General features: G+C 42.8%; 1 protein-coding gene across 2 annotated transcripts in view; it reads left to right on the top strand.

Annotated features, from left to right (window-relative positions):
- Positions 1 to 20,033, top strand: part of NUP188 (nucleoporin 188) — a 168,171-nt gene that overhangs the window by 65,193 nt on the left and 82,945 nt on the right. For both annotated transcript variants that reach the window (XM_063936489.1, XM_063936488.1), the window contains exons 22-24: positions 3,778 to 3,844; positions 3,949 to 4,074; positions 19,848 to 19,981. In XM_063936489.1, coding sequence (XP_063792559.1) covers positions 3,778 to 3,844; positions 3,949 to 4,074; positions 19,848 to 19,981 — 327 coding nt within the window. The remainder of the gene's footprint in view (positions 1 to 3,777; positions 3,845 to 3,948; positions 4,075 to 19,847; positions 19,982 to 20,033) is intronic.

Below are 20,033 nucleotides of genomic sequence, written 5' to 3'. Positions count from 1 at the left end.
TGGATAATTCTAACGACGGATGCGAGTCTCAGAGGTTGGGGAGCTGTAGTTCAAAATTGTCAGCTCCAGGGTCTCTGGGCGGATCACGACAGATTGCTGTCTATAAATGTCCTGGAACTCCGGCCAATTTACAACGCGCTACGACAAGCAGTGCACATGCTTCGGTCTCAGACTGTCCAGGTGCAGTCAGACAACGCGACGGCGGTCGCGTACATCAACAAAAAAGGAGGAGCGAGAAGCCGCATGGGCATGCGGGAAGTAGCTCGAATCCTCAATTGGGCCGAGCATCACCAAGCAGTGTTCATTCCGGGAGTGGACAACTGGGAGGCAGAATATCTCAGGTGCCGGGATTTTCATCCAGGAGAATGGGCCTTAAATCCAGAAGTGTTTCACATGTTGGTCCAGAGGTGGGGTTACCCACAAGTGGATCTGATGGCATCGCGCCACAATCACCAAACGCCCCAGTATGTGTCCAGAACGCGAGATCCAAAGGCAGTGGCGGTGGATGCTCTCACAATCGCGTGGCCGTACAGCCTCGTGTATCTGTTTCCACCGTTTCCGCTGCTCCCTCTGTTGCTAAAACGGATCAAAAGAGAGTCCGCCACAGTCATACTAGTGGCGCCTCATTGGCCTCGGGAGAGCTTGGTTCTCGGATCTCCGCGCACTACTCGCAGACGATCCTTGGCCACTCCCGCTACGTCTGGACCTGTTACAACAGGGTCCGTTCCTTTACCCCGATTTAGCGCGGCTGCGTTTGATGTGGTGGCTGTTGAGACCGCCCTCTTAAGAAAAGAGGGCATTCCAGATTCGGTTATACCAACCATGTTACGAGCTAGGAAGCCAGTGACGACAGCTCATTATTACAGAATTGGCGTGCCTATATAGGTTGGTGTGAAGCTCGGAAGTTTCCGACATCTTTCAAGTTATCCCGTCTTTTGTTATTTCTACAGACGGGGTTAGATGGAGGACTGCGTTTATCTACACTAAAGGTGCAGGTATCTGCTTTGTCAGTTTACTTTCAAAGACGATTGGCTCTATTGCCGTCGGTACACACCTTTCTGCAAGGTGTCCTCAGAGTACAGCCTCCATTCATTTCACCTACAGCGCCATGGGACTTGAATCTGGTTTTAGATTTCTTACAGTCTTCATATTTTGAACCCTTACAACAAGTGGATATTAAGTTTCTCACTTGGAAAACAATTTTTCTTCTAGCCTTAGCTTCGGCAAGGCGTGTTTCAGATTTGGGTGCCTTGTCATGCAAGCCACCGTATTTGGTGTTTCATGATGACAGAGCGGAACTTCGGACGACTCCCGCTTTCTTGCCAAAGGTAGTGTCATCTTTTCACATCAATCAACCAATACTAGTTCCTGTGTTAACAGAAGATTCTGGAACTTTAAATGTGGTACGCGCACTACGCGTTTATGTATCCCGAACGTCTACAGTTCGTAAGACGGATACTTTGTTTGTTCTCTATGATGCTGCCAAGATGGGTTGGCCAGCTTCTAAGCAGACCTTATCCAGATGGATTAAACTGACTATACGTCAAGCTTACCTTCATGCTAGGTTACAGCCGCCTACATCAGTAACAGCTCATTCCACACGTTCTGTGGGAACTTCATGGGCAGCTGGTCGTGGGGCTTCTACGACGCAGCTTTGCCGTGCGGCTACATGGTCATCAGTGCACACGTTTGTGCGCTTTTACAAGTTTGATACGTTTGCGGCATCAGCATCTAGCTTTGGCCGCCTAGTGTTACAGGTGCCTAACAGCTCTCCCGCCCACGGGGGAAGCTTTGGTACGTCCCAAGAGTACTCCAGTGACCCCTAGTGGATGAAAAAGAAAATAGGATTTTGGTACTTACCAGGTAAATCCTTTTCTTTGAATCCATAGGGGGCAGTGGACACCCACCCAGAGCAGTTTTACCTGGTTTGTGGTAAGTTCAGGGGATCTTATGGTAACACATTCTCACCGACTGGTTCAAATTTTCAAGTTCTGTCGGTTATGGTGTCAACTGTTTAGTTGTCAGTAACGTTATGTGTCAACTTTATTGTTGTCCGTTATGTTATATGTAATTCTCCATTGTCAACCTCTATCGTTCCTGTTCGGCTCCGTAAAAAACACTGAGGTACTCTGGGAATATGGAGAGGAGGAGAGTTACTAAATTTAAATATTCAGTGCCCTGTTCTGCTAAAGCCGTCCATATCCCAAGAGTACTCCAGTGCCCCCTATGGAGTCAAAGAAAAGGATTTACCTGGTAAGTACCAAAATCCTATTTTCCCTAAAATCAAACCTGTACTCAAGGGAACCAGTTTCACATCGGTCACTGAGGTAGAGAAGAAAATGACGGAGCTGACAGATAATGAGCCACAGCACGGTTTTGACCAATGGAAAATAAGAATGCAACGGTGTGGGGATGCAGAGGGGGGAGTACATGGAAGGAGAACGGAGCTAAAATGTACTTTTAATATAGTTAAACATGAATTATAGCATCAGTCTCGTTATTTAATAGCCACACCCGTGTAATCAAGTTACTGAGCGTAGTACAGCTTAATTGTTTAATCAGGAGAGGAGCTGTCACTGACTAGACATACACAGAAAGGACAGTGCCAATAGGAGATATATATGTAAAGTTTTTTTTTTACTATTAATGCAAATTAATACAACACATTAATAAAACAAGTGCCGGCCGGCATTACAAGCCACATTTAAAAAAATTAATAATAAAACTAGACCAGTGGTTCTCAAACTCGGTCCTCAGGACCCCACACAGTGCATGTTTTGCAGGTAACCCAGCAAATGCACAGGTGTATTAATTACTCACTGACACATTTTAAAAGGTTCACAGGTGGAGCTAATTATGTCACTTGTGATTCTGTCAGGAGACCTGCAAAACATGCACTGTGTGGGTTCCTGAGGACCAAGTTTGAGAACCTGTGACCTAGACTATAACAGTCATGAAAAAGACACATTAATCCCTTTTCTTTCCCTTGTTATATATCCTACTAATAGCATTAATCTCACATAGTCCGCATACAATGATGCTATTCCAGTTTTGCCCACTGGGACAACTAAAACTTGGTATGGTGTTCTGTAAACTCCTATGCACTATGTATCTTGTAGCGGGCACCAGAGTTAAATATCAGTCCTTGGTCCTGGCCAGGATTTGAGATGTTAATTTAAACTGTCTGGCTCCTTATGGATCCAATTCAGTCACCTGGCTAGATGGCTTTTCAGGAATATTCTCCTCAGAATGTATGGTACGCTACCGGCTTGTATAAATATCCAATGCAGGAGTTCTTATTTCCGCCTCCCCGGGGGTTCAGCGGCTTCCTCAGAGGTTATGGACTGTTCAGGGGAAAACATAATGTTTGGTATACTTGAAGGATGGAGCTCCAAATAATGGAGACAAATAGATATCATTCCTTTATATTAAAGATTCTACTTTAGAAACACTATGTTCAGTCAATAGATACTTTTACCCCGCAGTCTAATGATGTCAAAGTATGATTACTGCATAATAACGCTTCCTGCTTTGCCGCAGGAAGCTTCACCGATAAGATGTATTAACGTCTCGTGTGGGAGGCCTGAGCGCCAGTCAGTTAGATACCTCTTGTAACGTGGTGTGTGTGTGCAGATTGTACACCAGTGTACCGGATCTTTCTGTGTATGGGTAGCCTGTTTCTCAGTATCTATTGCTCTGTAAACCAAAATGCAATTCCCTTGCTTGTGGAGAATCTGTCTCTGAGAGTTGTTGCAGCAGAATCTGTCTTTGTTGCAGGTCACCTGATCCTGACTCTGATCCATGCCATCCTCAACCTCTGCCCAGACAATGATCCACATAGCAGGTGATCGCTCTGTCCTGTCAGTTCCCCCACTCTTTGTGTTATGTGCCGTGAAGGTAAGATCCATTTATAAATGTATTGATTTTACCCTAAATATCAACCCACAGCACCCCAAACCTGCAGAGCTTGTGCATCTTCAGCCTGACGAATACAGAGGCAGGACAAGCGGTCATTAATATCATGGGAATTGGAGTTGATAGACTCAACCTGGTTATGGCTACGCAGGCAGGGAGGTAAGGAAGTTTTGCACCCGTTGAATGGGATATTTAATTTTCTCTTACGTCCTAGAGGATGCTGGGGACTCCAAAAGGACCATGGGGTATAGACGGGATCCACAGGAGCTTGGGCACATTGAAAAGACTTAAACTGGGTGTGAACTGGCTCCTCCCTCTATGCCCCTCCTCCAGACCTCAGTTAGACTTTGTGCCCAGCACTGACTGGACGGTCACTAGGGGAGCTCTCCTGAGTTTCTCTAGAAAAGACTTTATGTTAGGTTTTTTATTTTCAGGGAGACCTGCTGGCTACAGGCTCCCTGCATCGTGGGAGTAAGGGGAGATAAGCAGACCTACTTCTTCTTAGTTTAAGGGCTCTGCTTCTCAGCTACTGGACACCATTAGCTCCAGAGGGTTCGATCACTTGGTGCGCCTAGCTGCTCGTTCCCGGAGCCACGCCGTCACCCCCCTCACAGAAGTTGGATGAGTATGAGAAGACCAGAAGACTTCAGGACGGCAGAAGACTTCAGTAAAGGTACAGCGCAGTGGTAACGCTGCGCTCCATGCTCCCACACACACATTTCCTCCAGCACTCACAGGGTGCAGGGCGCTGGGGGGGGGGCGCCCTGGGCAGCATGTTACTGGGTCTTCTGGGGCCGGCAGATGTTTGTTCGGTGCATTTGCACCGTTTTCGGGACCCCCGCCGGCATTTTAGTGAGTTTGAATTTGGCGGGCTGAAGCGCGCCGGGAGGGGGCGGAGCTTAGCCGCGCGGCTCACAGGCGCCATTTTCTCCTCGTGTGCAGACAGGAGACGCTGGTCCGGGACCTCCACGAGCTCTATCAAAGTAACGGGGAGCTTATCGGGGGGAGGGGGGGACACAGTAGCTGGTGCATATTTGGTATATTGGGCAGCACTGGTACATATATTTTCCTTGGTGGGATATATGGGCGCTGGGGTGTGAGCTGGCATACTCCCTCTGTATGGAGTTGGCTCTGTCGACGCAGCCGACACCTGACTTACTTGCACTGTTTAATACAAATAATTCTAATGTAACTTCTTTATCGAAGAGATTAGATAAATCTGAATCACAGACACAGGTGTGGAAAAAATCCATGGAGGATGCTTTATCACAGGTACAGACCCCGTCGGGGTCGATAAAGAAGGCCGTTCACTCAAGTGGTAGATACTGATACCGACACGGATTCTGAATCCGATGTCGACTTCACTGAGGCTCCTTTACATCCTAGATTAGTTAAGAGTACTCAGTACATGATTGTGGCTATAAAAGATGTGTTACGCATTTCTGAAGAACCTGCCGTACAGGAAACAAGGATTTGCTTGTTTAAGGAAAAAAAACCTGAGGTGCAGTTTCCCCCCTCTCATGAGATGAATGCTCTTTGTGAAAAGGCTTGGGAGTCGCTGGACAAGAGGTGGCAGATTCCCAAGAGGATTTACATGGCGTGTCCTTTTCCATCAGTTGATGGTGGAAAATGGGAGGCGTCTCCTAATGTTGATAAAGCTTTATCTCGTTTGTCTAAGAAGGTGGCACTTCCGTCTCCTGACACGGCAGCTCTCAAGGATCCGGCGGATCGCAAGCTGGAGACGTCTCTAAAGTCCATTTTCGCTAATACGGGTGCATTGCTCTGACCTGCTGTGGCGTCGGTATGGGTGAGTAGTGCTATTGCTAAATGGGCTGAGAATTTAGCTTCTGATATGGATACCCTTGATAAAGATACTGTTCTTTTAACTCTTGGTTATATCAAGATTACCTGAAGGATGCGGCGAGGGATGTTGGTCTCTTGGGGTCAAGAGCCAATGCCATGTCGATTTCGGCCAGAAGGGCGCTGTGGATACATCAATGGAATGCTGACGCGGATTCCAAGAGAGCTATGGAAGCGTTACCCTTCAAAGGTAATGTCCTGTTTGGGGAAGGCTTGGCGGACCCGGTGTCTACCGCGACGGCGGGTAAGTCCTCGTTTCTTCCCTATGTTCCCACACAACACAAAAAAACCACAACATCAGCAGAAGCAGTCCTTTCGTCCAAATAAATACAGGCGCGGAAAGGGTTCGTCCTTTCTCGCTTCAAAAGGTAGAGAAAGGGAAAAGAAGTCGCCTGCAGTGTCAGGCGCCCAGGACCGGAAGTCCACCCCTGCCGCTATTAAGTCCACCGCATGACGCTGGGGCTTCCCTGGGGGAGTCCGTCCCGGTGGGGGGCCGTCTGCAGTTCTTCAGTCGGGTCTGGGTCCAATCGGACTTGGATCCTTGGGTTCTAGAGATTGTATCTCAGGGCTACAGGCTGGAGTTACAGGAGACGCCCCCTCACCGGTTTTTCATGTCAACCCTGCCAGTGTCTCTACCGGACAGGGAGGTCGTGCTGGCAGCAATACAAAAGTTGTGTCTCCAGAGGGTCATTGTTCCCGTTCCCCCGTCTCAACGGGGGGAGGGGTTCTTCTCGAGCCTCTTTGTGGTGCCGAAACCGGACGGTTCGGTCAGACCGATTCTGAACCTAAAATCCCTCAATCCATACTTGAAAGTTTTCAAGTTCAAGATGGAATCTCTTCGAGCGGTGATTGCCAGCCTAGAAGGGGGGGATTTTATGGTGTCAGTGGACATAAAGGATGCCTACTTACACGTCCCAATTTATCCTCCGCATCAGGCTTTACTAAGGTTTGTGATACAGGATTGTCATTACCAATTTCAGACGTTGCCGTTTGGGCTTTCCACGGCCCCAAGGATTTTCACCAAGGTCATGGCGGAGATGATGGTTCTCCTTCGCAGGCAAGGGGTTACAATTATCCCGTACTTGGACGATCTCCTGATAAAAGCGAGGTCCAAGGAACGTTTGCTGAGGAGTGTGAGTTTGGTACTGTTGGTGCTCCGGCAGCACAGTTGGGTGCTAAATTTGCCGAAATCTCAGTTGATTCCGGCCACTCGGCTGTCGTTTCTGGGCATGATTCTGGACACGGAGTTACGAAGAGTATTTCTTCCAGAAGGAAAAGCTCTAGAACTGCAGTCATTGGTCAGGGAACTTCTGCGGCCGAAGACTGTGTCCATCCATCAATGTACTCTGGTTCTGGGGAAAATGGTTGCGGCGTACGAAGCCATTCTGTTTGGCAGGTTTCATGCCCGGGTGTTTCAGTGGGATTTGCTGAGCAAATGGTCCGGGTCTCACCTGCACATGCACCGGAAGATAAGTCTATCTCCCAGAGCCAGAATTTCTCTCCTGTGGCGGATGCAAAGTTCTCACCTCCTGGAAGGTCGCCGGTTCGGTATCCTGGACTGGGTGCTTCTGACAACAGATGCAAGTCTCCGGGGCTGGGGCGCAGTCACCCAAGGAAGAAACTTCCAGGGGAAATGGTCGCTCCAGGAAGCTTGTCTCCACATAAATGTTCTCGAGTTAAGAGCCATTTACAACGGCCTGCAACAAGCAAGAAGCCTTCTTCAGGGTCGACCTGTCCTGGTACAGTCAGACAACATCACAGCGGTGGCACATATAAACCGTCAAGGCGGAACAAGGAGCAGAGCGGCAATGGCGGAGGCCACAAGAATCCTTCGCTGGGTGGAACAACACGTCTTCCTACCGGGAGTGGACAACTGGGAAGCAGATTTCCTCAGCAGACACGATCTCCATCCGGGAGAGTGGGCTCTTCACCAAGAGGTATTTGCAGAGGTGACAAAGCGTTGGGGAATTCCGTTAATCGACTTGATGGCGTCTCGTCTCAACAAGAAGCTTCCGAGGTATTGTTCCAGGTCCAGAGACCCCCAAGCAAGTGCAGTGGACGCCCTGGTGTCTCCGTGGGTGTTCAGGTCGGTGTATGTGTTCCCTCCACTTCCTCTCATTCCAAAGGTACTGGGGATCATTCGACGAGCAAGGGTTCAGGTGATTCTCGTCGTTCCAGATTGGCCAAGAAGGGCCTGGTACCCGGATCTTCAGGAGTTACTGGTGGAAGATCCTTGGCCGCTTCCTCTAAGAGAGGACCTGTTGTTGCAGGGTCCATGCGTGTTTCCAGACTTACCGCGGCTGCGTTTGACGGCATGGAAGTTGAGCGCCAGATCTTAGCTCGTAAGGGTATTCCCGGGGAGGTCATTCCCACTCTCATTAAGGCTAGGAAGGAGGTTACGGTGAAACATTATCACTGTATTTGGAGAAAGTATGTTTCCTGGTGTGAGACCAAAATGGCTCCTGCGGAAGAGTTTCACTTGGGTCGTTTTCTCCATTTTTTGCAGGCAGGTGTAGATGCGGGCCTAAAATTAGGCTCCATCAAGGTGCAGATCTCGGCTTTGTCTATTTTCTTTCAAAAGGAATTAGCTGTCCTCCCAGAGGTTCAGACTTTTGTGAAAGGAGTAATGCATATCAATCCTCCGTTTGTGCCCCCTGTGGCTCCATGGGATCTTGACGTGGTCTTACAGTTTCTCATGTCTTCCTGGTTTGAGCCTTTGCGTAAGGTTGAGTTGAAGTTTCTCACTTGGAAGGTAGTCATGCTGTTGGCGCTGGCGTCTGCCAGGCGGGTGTCAGAGTTGGCGGCTTTATCTCATAAGAGCCGTATTTGATTTTTCATTCTGATAGGGCAGAATTGCGGACTCCAAAAGAAAAAAGAAAAGTGACTGCGCTATTTCTCCAGGTGCGTATATGAATAAAAACACGTGTTTTTCACTTCTCTGGTGTTTATTTTAGTACAAACGTTATATCTCATACAACAATATAATAAAAAATTAAAAAATTAAGTATGCATACTCATTAGGGGCACATTCTAAAAAATTATTTTATAATAATAAAAATGATGATATTTCTCTGTTTTAGACATCCAGTGCTCAAATCTATCAGAGACAATTAATAGTTACACTCCTGGATTAAAATGCAACATGATTTATGTATCCACAACGTTTAAACGGTGATTTTCCAAGGTGAAAACTCAGTTCTCTGTTTAAAGACACAGTTTCCACAACATTGAATACTGCTTATCTTCGTTGTATTAGAACTCAGTCTTTAGCATAGGACCACAGTTCTCATTCATATAATTGCAAAGTCCATAGACTGACAGTTTCTAAATTGAGCCGCTTACCACCGTGTCCGTGGATGCAGACGTGATGGGGAGATCCTCGCCGTGCACAGCGATGCTGGTTTGCTTTCCTTCTCCCCGTCCGTCCTCCGTGGTGGTAGCGGTGCTGGATGGTTTCTAACCCTCAACGTGAGTGGGGCCGCTTGTATGTGGACAATTTTCAGAATAGACTCTCCACCTTGCTAGCCGCGTCTCCTTTGATTGCAGTTCAGCTGGAGCGGCAGGTGTGTAGGAGGTCTCGTTGGTTGTCCTTAGCTCCCAATCCGGCAGGGTTGATCCCAAACAATGTCGCTGATCACTTGGCAGGGTGAAAGGCAATTCTCTAACGCGTTTCGCACACAGGTGCTTCCTCAAAGAGTAATGTACTTTCAAATTCCAAGGCTTTATATACCTGACCACCCTGATTGATGTTCCTCCCATTGGTCCAGATTGAATCACAGGTGCATTCTATTTCTAATTTTCTGCTATGTGCACTTTGCTCTAATTGCTACAACTGGAGCACTGATCGTTATTATCAATTCTATTAAAAAATGCATACGTTTGATATAGAGAATATATATATGTGTCCATCAAGGAGAGATATTCTTAATTACTCATATACCACATTCCGAATTGACAGATAAACAAATGGATAAATAAATAAATAAAACAAAATCATAATTAAACATCCACCACTTCTTATCTCATATTTCTAACCCACCCCAGTATCGAACTCATAACCTCACTAATGGTAAACCAACACCTTACTCATTGAGCTATTAGGTATTCACAATATCCCTCTGGGTTATTTCTTATATGATGTATCTTAACTCCATTATTCAACAATCTCTATATAGCGGAGTATCCTTACGTTTGATAAACAAACATTTCTCATTAGTAGAGTAAACATTCTGTAATCAGCATCCCGTATGGCATACAGACCAACCCCACATTTAATCATATGTTTAACTTTGTTCTATAATCATTTTTAGCCCGATTAGCTATCGGACTTTTTTGTCTTAGTGCAGCTTTTAATCTATTCTCATCGAGCTCGTCATCCATAAAGACTATGATTTATTAATTTTATATATCATAATAAACATAATAAACACAAAAAAATGTTCAGCTAAAGGATTTTAATTACAAATAGCAAACCCGTTTATATATTTTGATAGGTAGGTATATCTGACATACTCTGGATTCGAACTCCACATATAATTATATAAGGATTTCGACCTTACCCACTCGGCTACAGCGTCCCCTATATTTAATGTAGATTTTTCTTTATTCTATATTTTGTATGATGTTATTTTATATAATGTATAAAACAACTCTTACCAAAAGATTGATCCTTTCTTTTTAAACTACTTTTTTTATACATATATGTGAAAGAAAAATGATAAATGGCACCCGCAATTAAATAATTCTTAAATTGTTTACTAGACTTTTCTTTCTCTCTTTTCTCTCACTTGCTCACTTTTCAACCACTTTTCTGTTTCTTCATTATTATAGCTAATATTAATATGTCCTAAGTGGTCAGTGAATCCACTAGACAACTGAGACATTTCAGCATAATTATCTAATTTCCAAGCTTACAGGTAGTCTGTCCTTTCCTCTCAAAATGAGGACTATTTTATACATATCCCTCTTCTTCCGAGGGGTTCTATCTATAAAAAATGAATGAACTTATATATGTCTCCATCTAATCCCTTTACATGAAAGATTCAAAGTCAATATTCTCATTCAATCCATAAGGATGAATGGTTTTTAATTTAAAGATCCAAAAAGCTTCTTTAGAACTCAAAGTTCTAAACCTATCTCCCCCTCTTTTTGTGTTTTTAATATGTTGTACTCCTATCACTGTGAGGCCTTCAATACACCCTCCATGTTCTTCTGTAATGTGCCTAGACACACTGTGAAAAGGGTACTTTTTTAAGATGTTTAGCCGATGTTCTCTAAACCTGGTCTTCAGGCTTCTAATGGTCCTACCCACGTATTGTAATCCACATTGACACTGTAACACATATATACAGTAAACTGTATTACAGTTGATAAATTCCTCAATTTTAAAAACCTCTTTATTCACGTGACCTGATTTCTGTGGTTTTATTTCTCATATACCTACACGTGATGCAGTTGGTTTTCCCACATTTATAACACCCTGTGTAATTTATGGTGGACAGCCATGTTGTTTTGGCTTCTGGTTTGTCCATGCTTTTTAGCATACTGGGTGCTAAATGTGACTTTAGATTTCTGTTTTTCTTAAAAATAACTTTCAACTGTGGATGTATGGCTTTTTGTAAAACACGATCTTGTTGTAAGATATCAAAGTTTTTGGTTAGGATCTTTTTAATTTCCCCTGATTTATTATTATATTTTGACAAGAAAAATAGCTGTGAATAATCATCTCCAGAGTTTTTTGTATCCCAGGTTCTTTTCTCTTTTTGTTTAGATTGTAAAAGTATATCTCTATCTAAATTTAAACTTTTATTATACGCAGATTTTAGTATAGGCTTGGGGTAGCCTCTATCTACAAAATCTTCAAACATAATGTTAGCCTGATTTATAAATGTATCCTTATTAGTACAGTTCCTCCGTATACGATTAAATTGACTCTGTGGCACATTTCGCAGCCAGGGTTTGTAGTGGCCACTTGAATAATGTAAAAAATTATTGGTATCTACTGTCTTTTTGTAATTAGTTGTAATAATCTTTGTATTTTCTGAGGAGATAGTCAGGTCTAGGAAATTAACTGAATTCTGATCCAAACAGTGAGTGAATTTTAAATTATATTCATTAGAATTAAGGTGAGTAACAAAATCAAACGCTAATTGTGCACCCCCATCCCAAATTATAAGTAAATCATCAATGTACCGGCCATAGTACACCAGGTTTGCGCCAAATGGGCCACTCCAAATAAATTCCTCCTCAAATTTTCCCATATATAGATTGGCAAAACTCGGCGCAAACCTGGTGCCCATGGCCGTACCCACCAACTGTAAATAAAACGTGTCATCAAACAAAAAATAATTATGTGTCAAAATAAAAGTGATAGAGTCTAATATAAACAGTTTGAGTTTATCAGAAATCTCTATGTCTGTACTTAAATAAGAGGCTATAGCGTCTACTCCCAATTTATGTGGTATATGGGTGTACAGTGCCTGCACATCAAGTGAAAGGAATAGATAGCTTGACTTCCATTCTATATTATTTAAAATATTAATTACATGCATTGTGTCCCGTATGTGTGACTTTAAATTAATTACGTGTTTCTGCAAAAAATAATCAATAAATTGTGAAAGAGTGGAAGTGAGGGCCCCAATACCAGAAATTATAGGTCTCCCAGGGGGTGCAGTGAGTGATTTGTGAATTTTGGGAATGTGATAAAATATAGGTGTGATGGGAAATTTAACAAACAAAAATAAAAATTCCTCCTTAGAGATAATTTCTTGTTTGAAAGCCCCATCTAAAAGATCCTTATATTCTTGTGTATATACGGCAGTGGGATCCTTACTTAATTTAAGATAGAAAATTCTATCTCCCAATTGTGCACCACCCCACCGCCTTTGTCGGCACTTTTTATTATCAGGGAGTTGTCTTGTTCTAGTTGTTTCTCTAGATGAGTTTCAAAAAATATGCGAGAAGAAATCCAGTTGGTCTAATTTAACTAAACAAGAACAACAAGCATTGAAACAACTAGAACAAGACAACTCCCTGATAATAAAAAGTGCCGACAAAGGCGGTGGGGTAGTTGTGCTTGATAGGACATATTATTTAGAAGAAGCAGCTAGACAATTGGGAGATAGAATTTTCTATCTTAAATTAAGTAAGGATCCCACTGCCGTATATACACAAGAATATAAGGATCTTTTAGATGGGGCTTTCAAACAAGAAATTATCTCTAAGGAGGAATTTTTATTTTTGTTTGTTAAATTTCCCATCACACCTATATTTTATCACATTCCCAAAATTCACAAATCACTCACTGCACCCCCTGGGAGACCTATAATTTCTGGTATTGGGGCCCTCACTTCCACTCTTTCACAATTTATTGATTATTTTTTGCAGAAACACGTAATTAATTTAAAGTCACACATACGGGACACAATGCATGTAATTAATATTTTAAATAATATAGAATGGAAGTCAAGCTATCTATTCCTTTCACTTGATGTGCAGGCACTGTACACCCATATACCACATAAATTGGGAGTAGACGCTATAGCCTCTTATTTAAGTACAGACATAGAGATTTCTGATAAACTCAAACTGTTTATATTAGACTCTATCACTTTTATTTTGACACATAATTATTTTTTGTTTGATGACACGTTTTATTTACAGTTGGTGGGTACGGCCATGGGCACCAGGTTTGCGCCGAGTTTTGCCAATCTATATATGGGAAAATTTGAGGAGGAATTTATTTGGAGTGGCCCATTTGGCGCAAACCTGGTGTACTATGGCCGGTACATTGATGATTTACTTATAATTTGGGATGGGGGTGCACAATTAGCGTTTGATTTTGTTACTCACCTTAATTCTAATGAATATAATTTAAAATTCACTCACTGTTTGGATCAGAATTCAGTTAATTTCCTAGACCTGACTATCTCCTCAGAAAATACAAAGATTATTACAACTAATTACAAAAAGACAGTAGATACCAATAATTTTTTACATTATTCAAGTGGCCACTACAAACCCTGGCTGCGAAATGTGCCACAGAGTCAATTTAATCGTATACGGAGGAACTGTACTAATAAGGATACATTTATAAATCAGGCTAACATTATGTTTGAAGATTTTGTAGATAGAGGCTACCCCAAGCCTATACTAAAATCTGCGTATAATAAAAGTTTAAATTTAGATAGAGATATACTTTTACAATCTAAACAAAAAGAGAAAAGAACCTGGGATACAAAAAACTCTGGAGATGATTATTCACAGCTATTTTTCTTGTCAAAATATAATAATAAATCAGGGGAAATTAAAAAGATCCTAACCAAAAACTTTGATATCTTACAACAAGATCGTGTTTTACAAAAAGCCATACATCCACAGTTGAAAGTTATTTTTAAGAAAAACAGAAATCTAAAGTCACATTTAGCACCCAGTATGCTAAAAAGCATGGACAAACCAGAAGCCAAAACAACATGGCTGTCCACCATAAATTACACAGGGTGTTATAAATGTGGGAAAACCAACTGCATCACGTGTAGGTATATGAGAAATAAAACCACAGAAATCAGGTCACGTGAATAAAGAGGTTTTTAAAATTGAGGAATTTATCAACTGTAATACAGTTTACTGTATATATGTGTTACAGTGTCAATGTGGATTACAATACGTGGGTAGGACCATTAGAAGCCTGAAGACCAGGTTTAGAGAACATCGGCTAAACATCTTAAAAAAGTACCCTTTTCACAGTGTGTCTAGGCACATTACAGAAGAACATGGAGGGTGTATTGAAGGCCTCACAGTGATAGGAGTACAACATATTAAAAACACAAAAAGAGGGGGAGATAGGTTTAGAACTTTGAGTTCTAAAGAAGCTTTTTGGATCTTTAAATTAAAAACCATTCATCCTTATGGATTGAATGAGAATATTGACTTTGAATCTTTCATGTAAAGGGATTAGATGGAGACATATATAAGTTCATTCATTTTTTATAGATAGAACCCCTCGGAAGAAGAGGGATATGTATAAAATAGTCCTCATTTTGAGAGGAAAGGACAGACTACCTGTAAGCTTGGAAATTAGATAATTATGCTGAAATGTCTCAGTTGTCTAGTGGATTCACTGACCACTTAGGACATATTAATATTAGCTATAATAATGAAGAAACAGAAAAGTGGTTGAAAAGTGAGCAAGTGAGAGAAAAGAGAGAAAGAAAAGTCTAGTAAACAATTTAAGAATTATTTAATTGCGGGTGCCATTTATCATTTTTCTTTCACATATATGTATAAAAAAAGTAGTTTAAAAAGAAAGGATCAATCTTTTGGTAAGAGTTGTTTTATACATTATATAAAATAACATCATACAAAATATAGAATAAAGAAAAATCTACATTAAATATAGGGGACGCTGTAGCCGAGTGGGTAAGGTCGAAATCCTTATATAATTATATGTGGAGTTCGAATCCAGAGTATGTCAGATATACCTACCTATCAAAATATATAAACGGGTTTGCTATTTGTAATTAAAATCCTTTAGCTGAACATTTTTTTGTGTTTATTATGTTTATTATGATATATAAAATTAATAAATCATAGTCTTTATGGATGACGAGCTCGATGAGAATAGATTAAAAGCTGCACTAAGACAAAAAAGTCCGATAGCTAATCGGGCTAAAAATGATTATAGAACAAAGTTAAACATATGATTAAATGTGGGGTTGGTCTGTATGCCATACGGGATGCTGATTACAGAATGTTTACTCTACTAATGAGAAATGTTTGTTTATCAAACGTAAGGATACTCCGCTATATAGAGATTGTTGAATAATGGAGTTAAGATACATCATATAAGAAATAACCCAGAGGGATATTGTGAATACCTAATAGCTCAATGAGTAAGGTGTTGGTTTACCATTAGTGAGGTTATGAGTTCGATACTGGGGTGGGTTAGAAATATGAGATAAGAAGTGGTGTGTCACGATCCGGGTATCTGGACGCCATTTCTTACCCATCAGATGCCTCCTAAGGCTGGCTCAGCGCTCCAGGACCGGATTCCATCTGTTATCCTGATGTGTACATTCCTGTATCCTCTCCTGTCACTCTGGGACGCTGTCACAGTAAACGCCATATTACACCTGGCATGGCGTCTCCCGCGGCCTCCGCCGCCGTCCCTGAACTTCTGCATGCAGAGTGTCTGAGTGGCGATTGCGTCAGCCGCGGCCTCCGCTGTGTCCGCGTGGTTGGATGTGCATCTGTCAGCCTGGCGCCTCCTGTCTCCGGTGGCCGGCGCCGCCATTACTGTTTTCATTACCACATGGATTACAAACCAAACTTCCCTCCAAGTGTCTGCATGGGCGCAGCCATCTTGGATTCTATCAGCTGATCATTTCCACCAATCTGTTCTCAGTATTGATAATCTGCATAATTGCCTAGCCAATCCCTTCCTTGCTGCAGGTATAAATACACTGTGCCTGAGCAAGGAAGGCGTCAGTGCTTTGGTTGTCAAACCTAGTTCCTGTTTGTCTCTCTCCTGTGATTGTCTTCCAGGTTCCAGCTCCTGTCTCAAGACTTCCACCATAGAGACCCGCACCAGCATTCCACCTGCGGTGTAGCCTGACTCTCCAATCCATTGTGGATTCATCTGTTTCCAGCTACAACATTACCTGCTTCCAGCTCAGCTTCCAGCAGAGTACAGCTTCCCTTAAAGGGCCGGTGTCCTTTCTACACTTTACCACTCTCCACCGGTATTATTATTTCTCCGCTCTCAAGTTCTACATTTCAGTTCATATTTCATCGCTCCCAAGTTCATTTATTATTTAACTGGTTCCAGCCAGTATCCACTCCGTGCTAACAACAGTCTGGTTCCAGCCAGTATCCACAGCAGCTGTTTTATCTTCAGCAACCCAGCTTTTCCTGGAACACCAGCTGGCACAATCCTGGGTTCTCTCCATTGCTACAGTCGGGCCTGGTAAGGACTTTCCATCTAGAAGATTATAAGAACTATCTCACACTACCAGTGCCCTGTGGCTCCTGCCATCCTGTAGTACCCAGGAACTGTATTTATTCTTTGCTGACTTTTACGTTTTCTTTTACTGCTGCTGTGTTGCGGAGTTGTCATAATAAACATCATTGACTTTTATCCAAGTTGTCGTGGTCACGCCTTCGGGCAGTTATTATTCATGTTACTTACATGTCCAGGGGTCTTATACAACCTCCCAGGTTCCGGTACATCTCAGCCCCTACAACTGAGGCTGCCTCCCGTCAGCTCAGGCCCTCAGTTGTGACATGGTGGATGTTTAATTATAATTTTGTTTTATTTATTTATTTATCCATTTGTTTATCTGTCAATTCGGAATGTGGTATATGAGTAATTAAGAATCTCTCCTTGATGGACACATATATATATTCTCTATATCAAACGTATGCATTTTTTAATAGAATTGATAATAACGATCAGTGCTCCAGTTGTAGCAATTAGAGCAAAGTGCACATAGCAGAAAATTAGAAATAGAATGCACCTGTGATTCAATCTGGACCAATGGGAGGAACATCAATCAGGGTGGTCAGGTATATAAAGCCTTGGAATTTGAAAGTACATTACTCTTTGAGGAAGCACCTGTGTGCGAAACGCGTTAGAGAATTGCCTTTCACCCTGCCAAGTGATCAGCGACATTGTTTGGGATCAACCCTGCCGGATTGGGAGCTAAGGACAACCAACGAGACCTCCTACACACCTGCCGCTCCAGCTGAACTGCAATCAAAGGAGACGCGGCTAGCAAGGTGGAGAGTCTATTCTGAAAATTGTCCACATACAAGCGGCCCCACTCACGTTGAGGGTTAGAAACCATCCAGCACCGCTACCACCACGGAGGACGGACGGGGAGAAGGAAAGCAAACCAGCATCGCTGTGCACGGCGAGGATCTCCCCATCACGTCTGCATCCACGGACACGGTGGTAAGCGGCTCAATTTAGAAACTGTCAGTCTATGGACTTTGCAATTATATGAATGAGAACTGTGGTCCTATGCTAAAGACTGAGTTCTAATACAACGAAGATAAGCAGTATTCAATGTTGTGGAAACTGTGTCTTTAAACAGAGAACTGAGTTTTCACCTTGGAAAATCACCGTTTAAACGTTGTGGATACATAAATCATGTTGCATTTTAATCCAGGAATGTAACTATTAATTGTCTCTGATAGATTTGAGCACTGGATGTCTAAAACAGAGAAATATCATCATTTTTATTATTATAAAATAATTTTTTAGAATGTGCCCCTAATGAGTATGCATACTTAATTTTTTATTATATTGTTGTATGAGATATAACGTTTGTACTAAAATAAACACCAGAGAAGTGAAAAACACGTGTTTTTATTCATATACGCACCTGGAGAAATAGCGCAATCAGTCACTTTTCTTTTTTCTTTTGTAGCTTCTTGATCAGTGTTTTGATCAAGTTTTAGCTGTACGTACACAGGTACAGCTGGACAAAGATTGCAGCTCTAAATTTATAAATCTTAAATTAAGAATAAATAATACAATTAACAAATTAGCGCCTGGATCAGGGTTGTTTTTTCTGGTTTTAGAATTGCGGACTCGTCAACAATTTTTGCCGAAGGTGGTGTCTTCGTTTCACATTAACCAACCTATTGTGGTGCCGGTGGCTACGGATGCTGGGGCGGTTCCAAAGTCCCTGGATGTGGTGAGAGCTTTGAAGATCTACGTCGCCAGAACGGCTGTTGCCAGGAAAACTGAGGTGCTGTTTGTCCTGTATGCTTCTAACAAGATTGGTCATCCTGCTTCAAAACAGACTATCGCACGCTGGATTTGTAGTACGATCCAGCAGGCTCATTCTTCGGCCGGGCTACCCGTGCCGAAGTCAGTAAAAGCCCATTCTACCAGAAAAGTGAGCTCGTCTTGGGCGGCTGCCCAAGGCGTTTCGGCTTTACAGCTTTGCTGTGCAGCCACCTGGTCAGGGGCAAACACTTTTGCCAAGTTCTATAAGTTTGATACCCTGGCTGATGAGGACCTTACGTTTGCTCAGTCGGTGCTGCAGAGTCGTCCGCACTCTCCCGCCCGGTCTGGAGCTTTGGTATAGACCCCATGGTCCTTTTGGAGTCCCCAGCATCCTCTAGGACGTAAGAGAAAATAGGATTTTGGTACTTACCGATAAATCCTTTTATCCTAGTCCGTAGAGGATGCTGGGCGCCCATCCCAGTGCGGACTGTTACTGGCAATGTTTTCGTGTTGGTTAACTTGGTTTATACACGGGTAGTGTATTTCTGGTTTTCAGCTTGTTGCTGTAGTTATTTCATACGGTTATCTGGTTTACTATTACTCCGGTGATACGGTATGTTTGTGGTGTGGGCTGGTATGTTTGTAGCCCTTAGTTTACACAAAAATCCTTTCCTCGAAATGTCCGTCTCTCCTGGGCACAGTTCCTATAACTGAGGTCTGGAGGAGGGGCATAGAGGGAGGAGCCAGTTCACACCCAGTTTAAGTCTGCCCAAGCTCCTGCGGATCCCGTCTATACACCATGGTCCTTTTGGAGTCCCCAGTATCCTCTACGGACTAGGAGAAAAGGATTTATCGGTAAGTACCAAAACCCCTATTATTCTAATTAATTCTTTTAACGATTCTTTCTACATCTGCATTGCCTGTGAATAATGGGACTGCACTTGTGTGGCAAAACAGAGTACAATGGGGCAGATGTATTAAGCCTGGAGAAGTGATAAAGCAGTGATAAGTGCAATGTGATAAGGCACCAGCCAATCTGCTCCAATATGTAAATTGTCAGTTGGGAGCTGACTGGCTGGTGAGTTATCACCTTGCACTTATCACTGCTTTATCACTTCTCCAGGCTTAATACATCTGCCCCCAAGAGACCGACTCCTGACATTCTGAGTTAATGAAAATAGAGTATTTTTTTCAAAATGCAGAATAAAGATGCTCCTTGTTTATTCCCAAGAGTCATGACAGTGCAAGTCTGCTCCAGAATTGTCACACAGTCTGCCATGTTCACTAAGGAAGTCAACCTGCATCATAATATTATGTACCCATTGTTTTTAAACCCCAGCAGCGGAACAGAAGGTCAAGGCCAGATGTTAATCCAAACCGTAAAGCTGGCATTTTCTATCACCAATAATGTCATCCGGCTAAAGCTGCCATCTAGTGGCGTGTCCCCCTTGGAGCAGTCACTCACGCAGCACGGTATGTGAGACTAGCAAAGTATTAAAATAGCAGTTGATCGTTTCTTTTCGGC

This window comes from Pseudophryne corroboree, chromosome 8, assembly GCF_028390025.1.
Source record: "Pseudophryne corroboree isolate aPseCor3 chromosome 8, aPseCor3.hap2, whole genome shotgun sequence".
NCBI classification, from domain to species: Eukaryota; Metazoa; Chordata; class Amphibia; order Anura; family Myobatrachidae; genus Pseudophryne; species Pseudophryne corroboree.
This window is presented reverse-complemented; position numbering and strand designations above follow the sequence as displayed.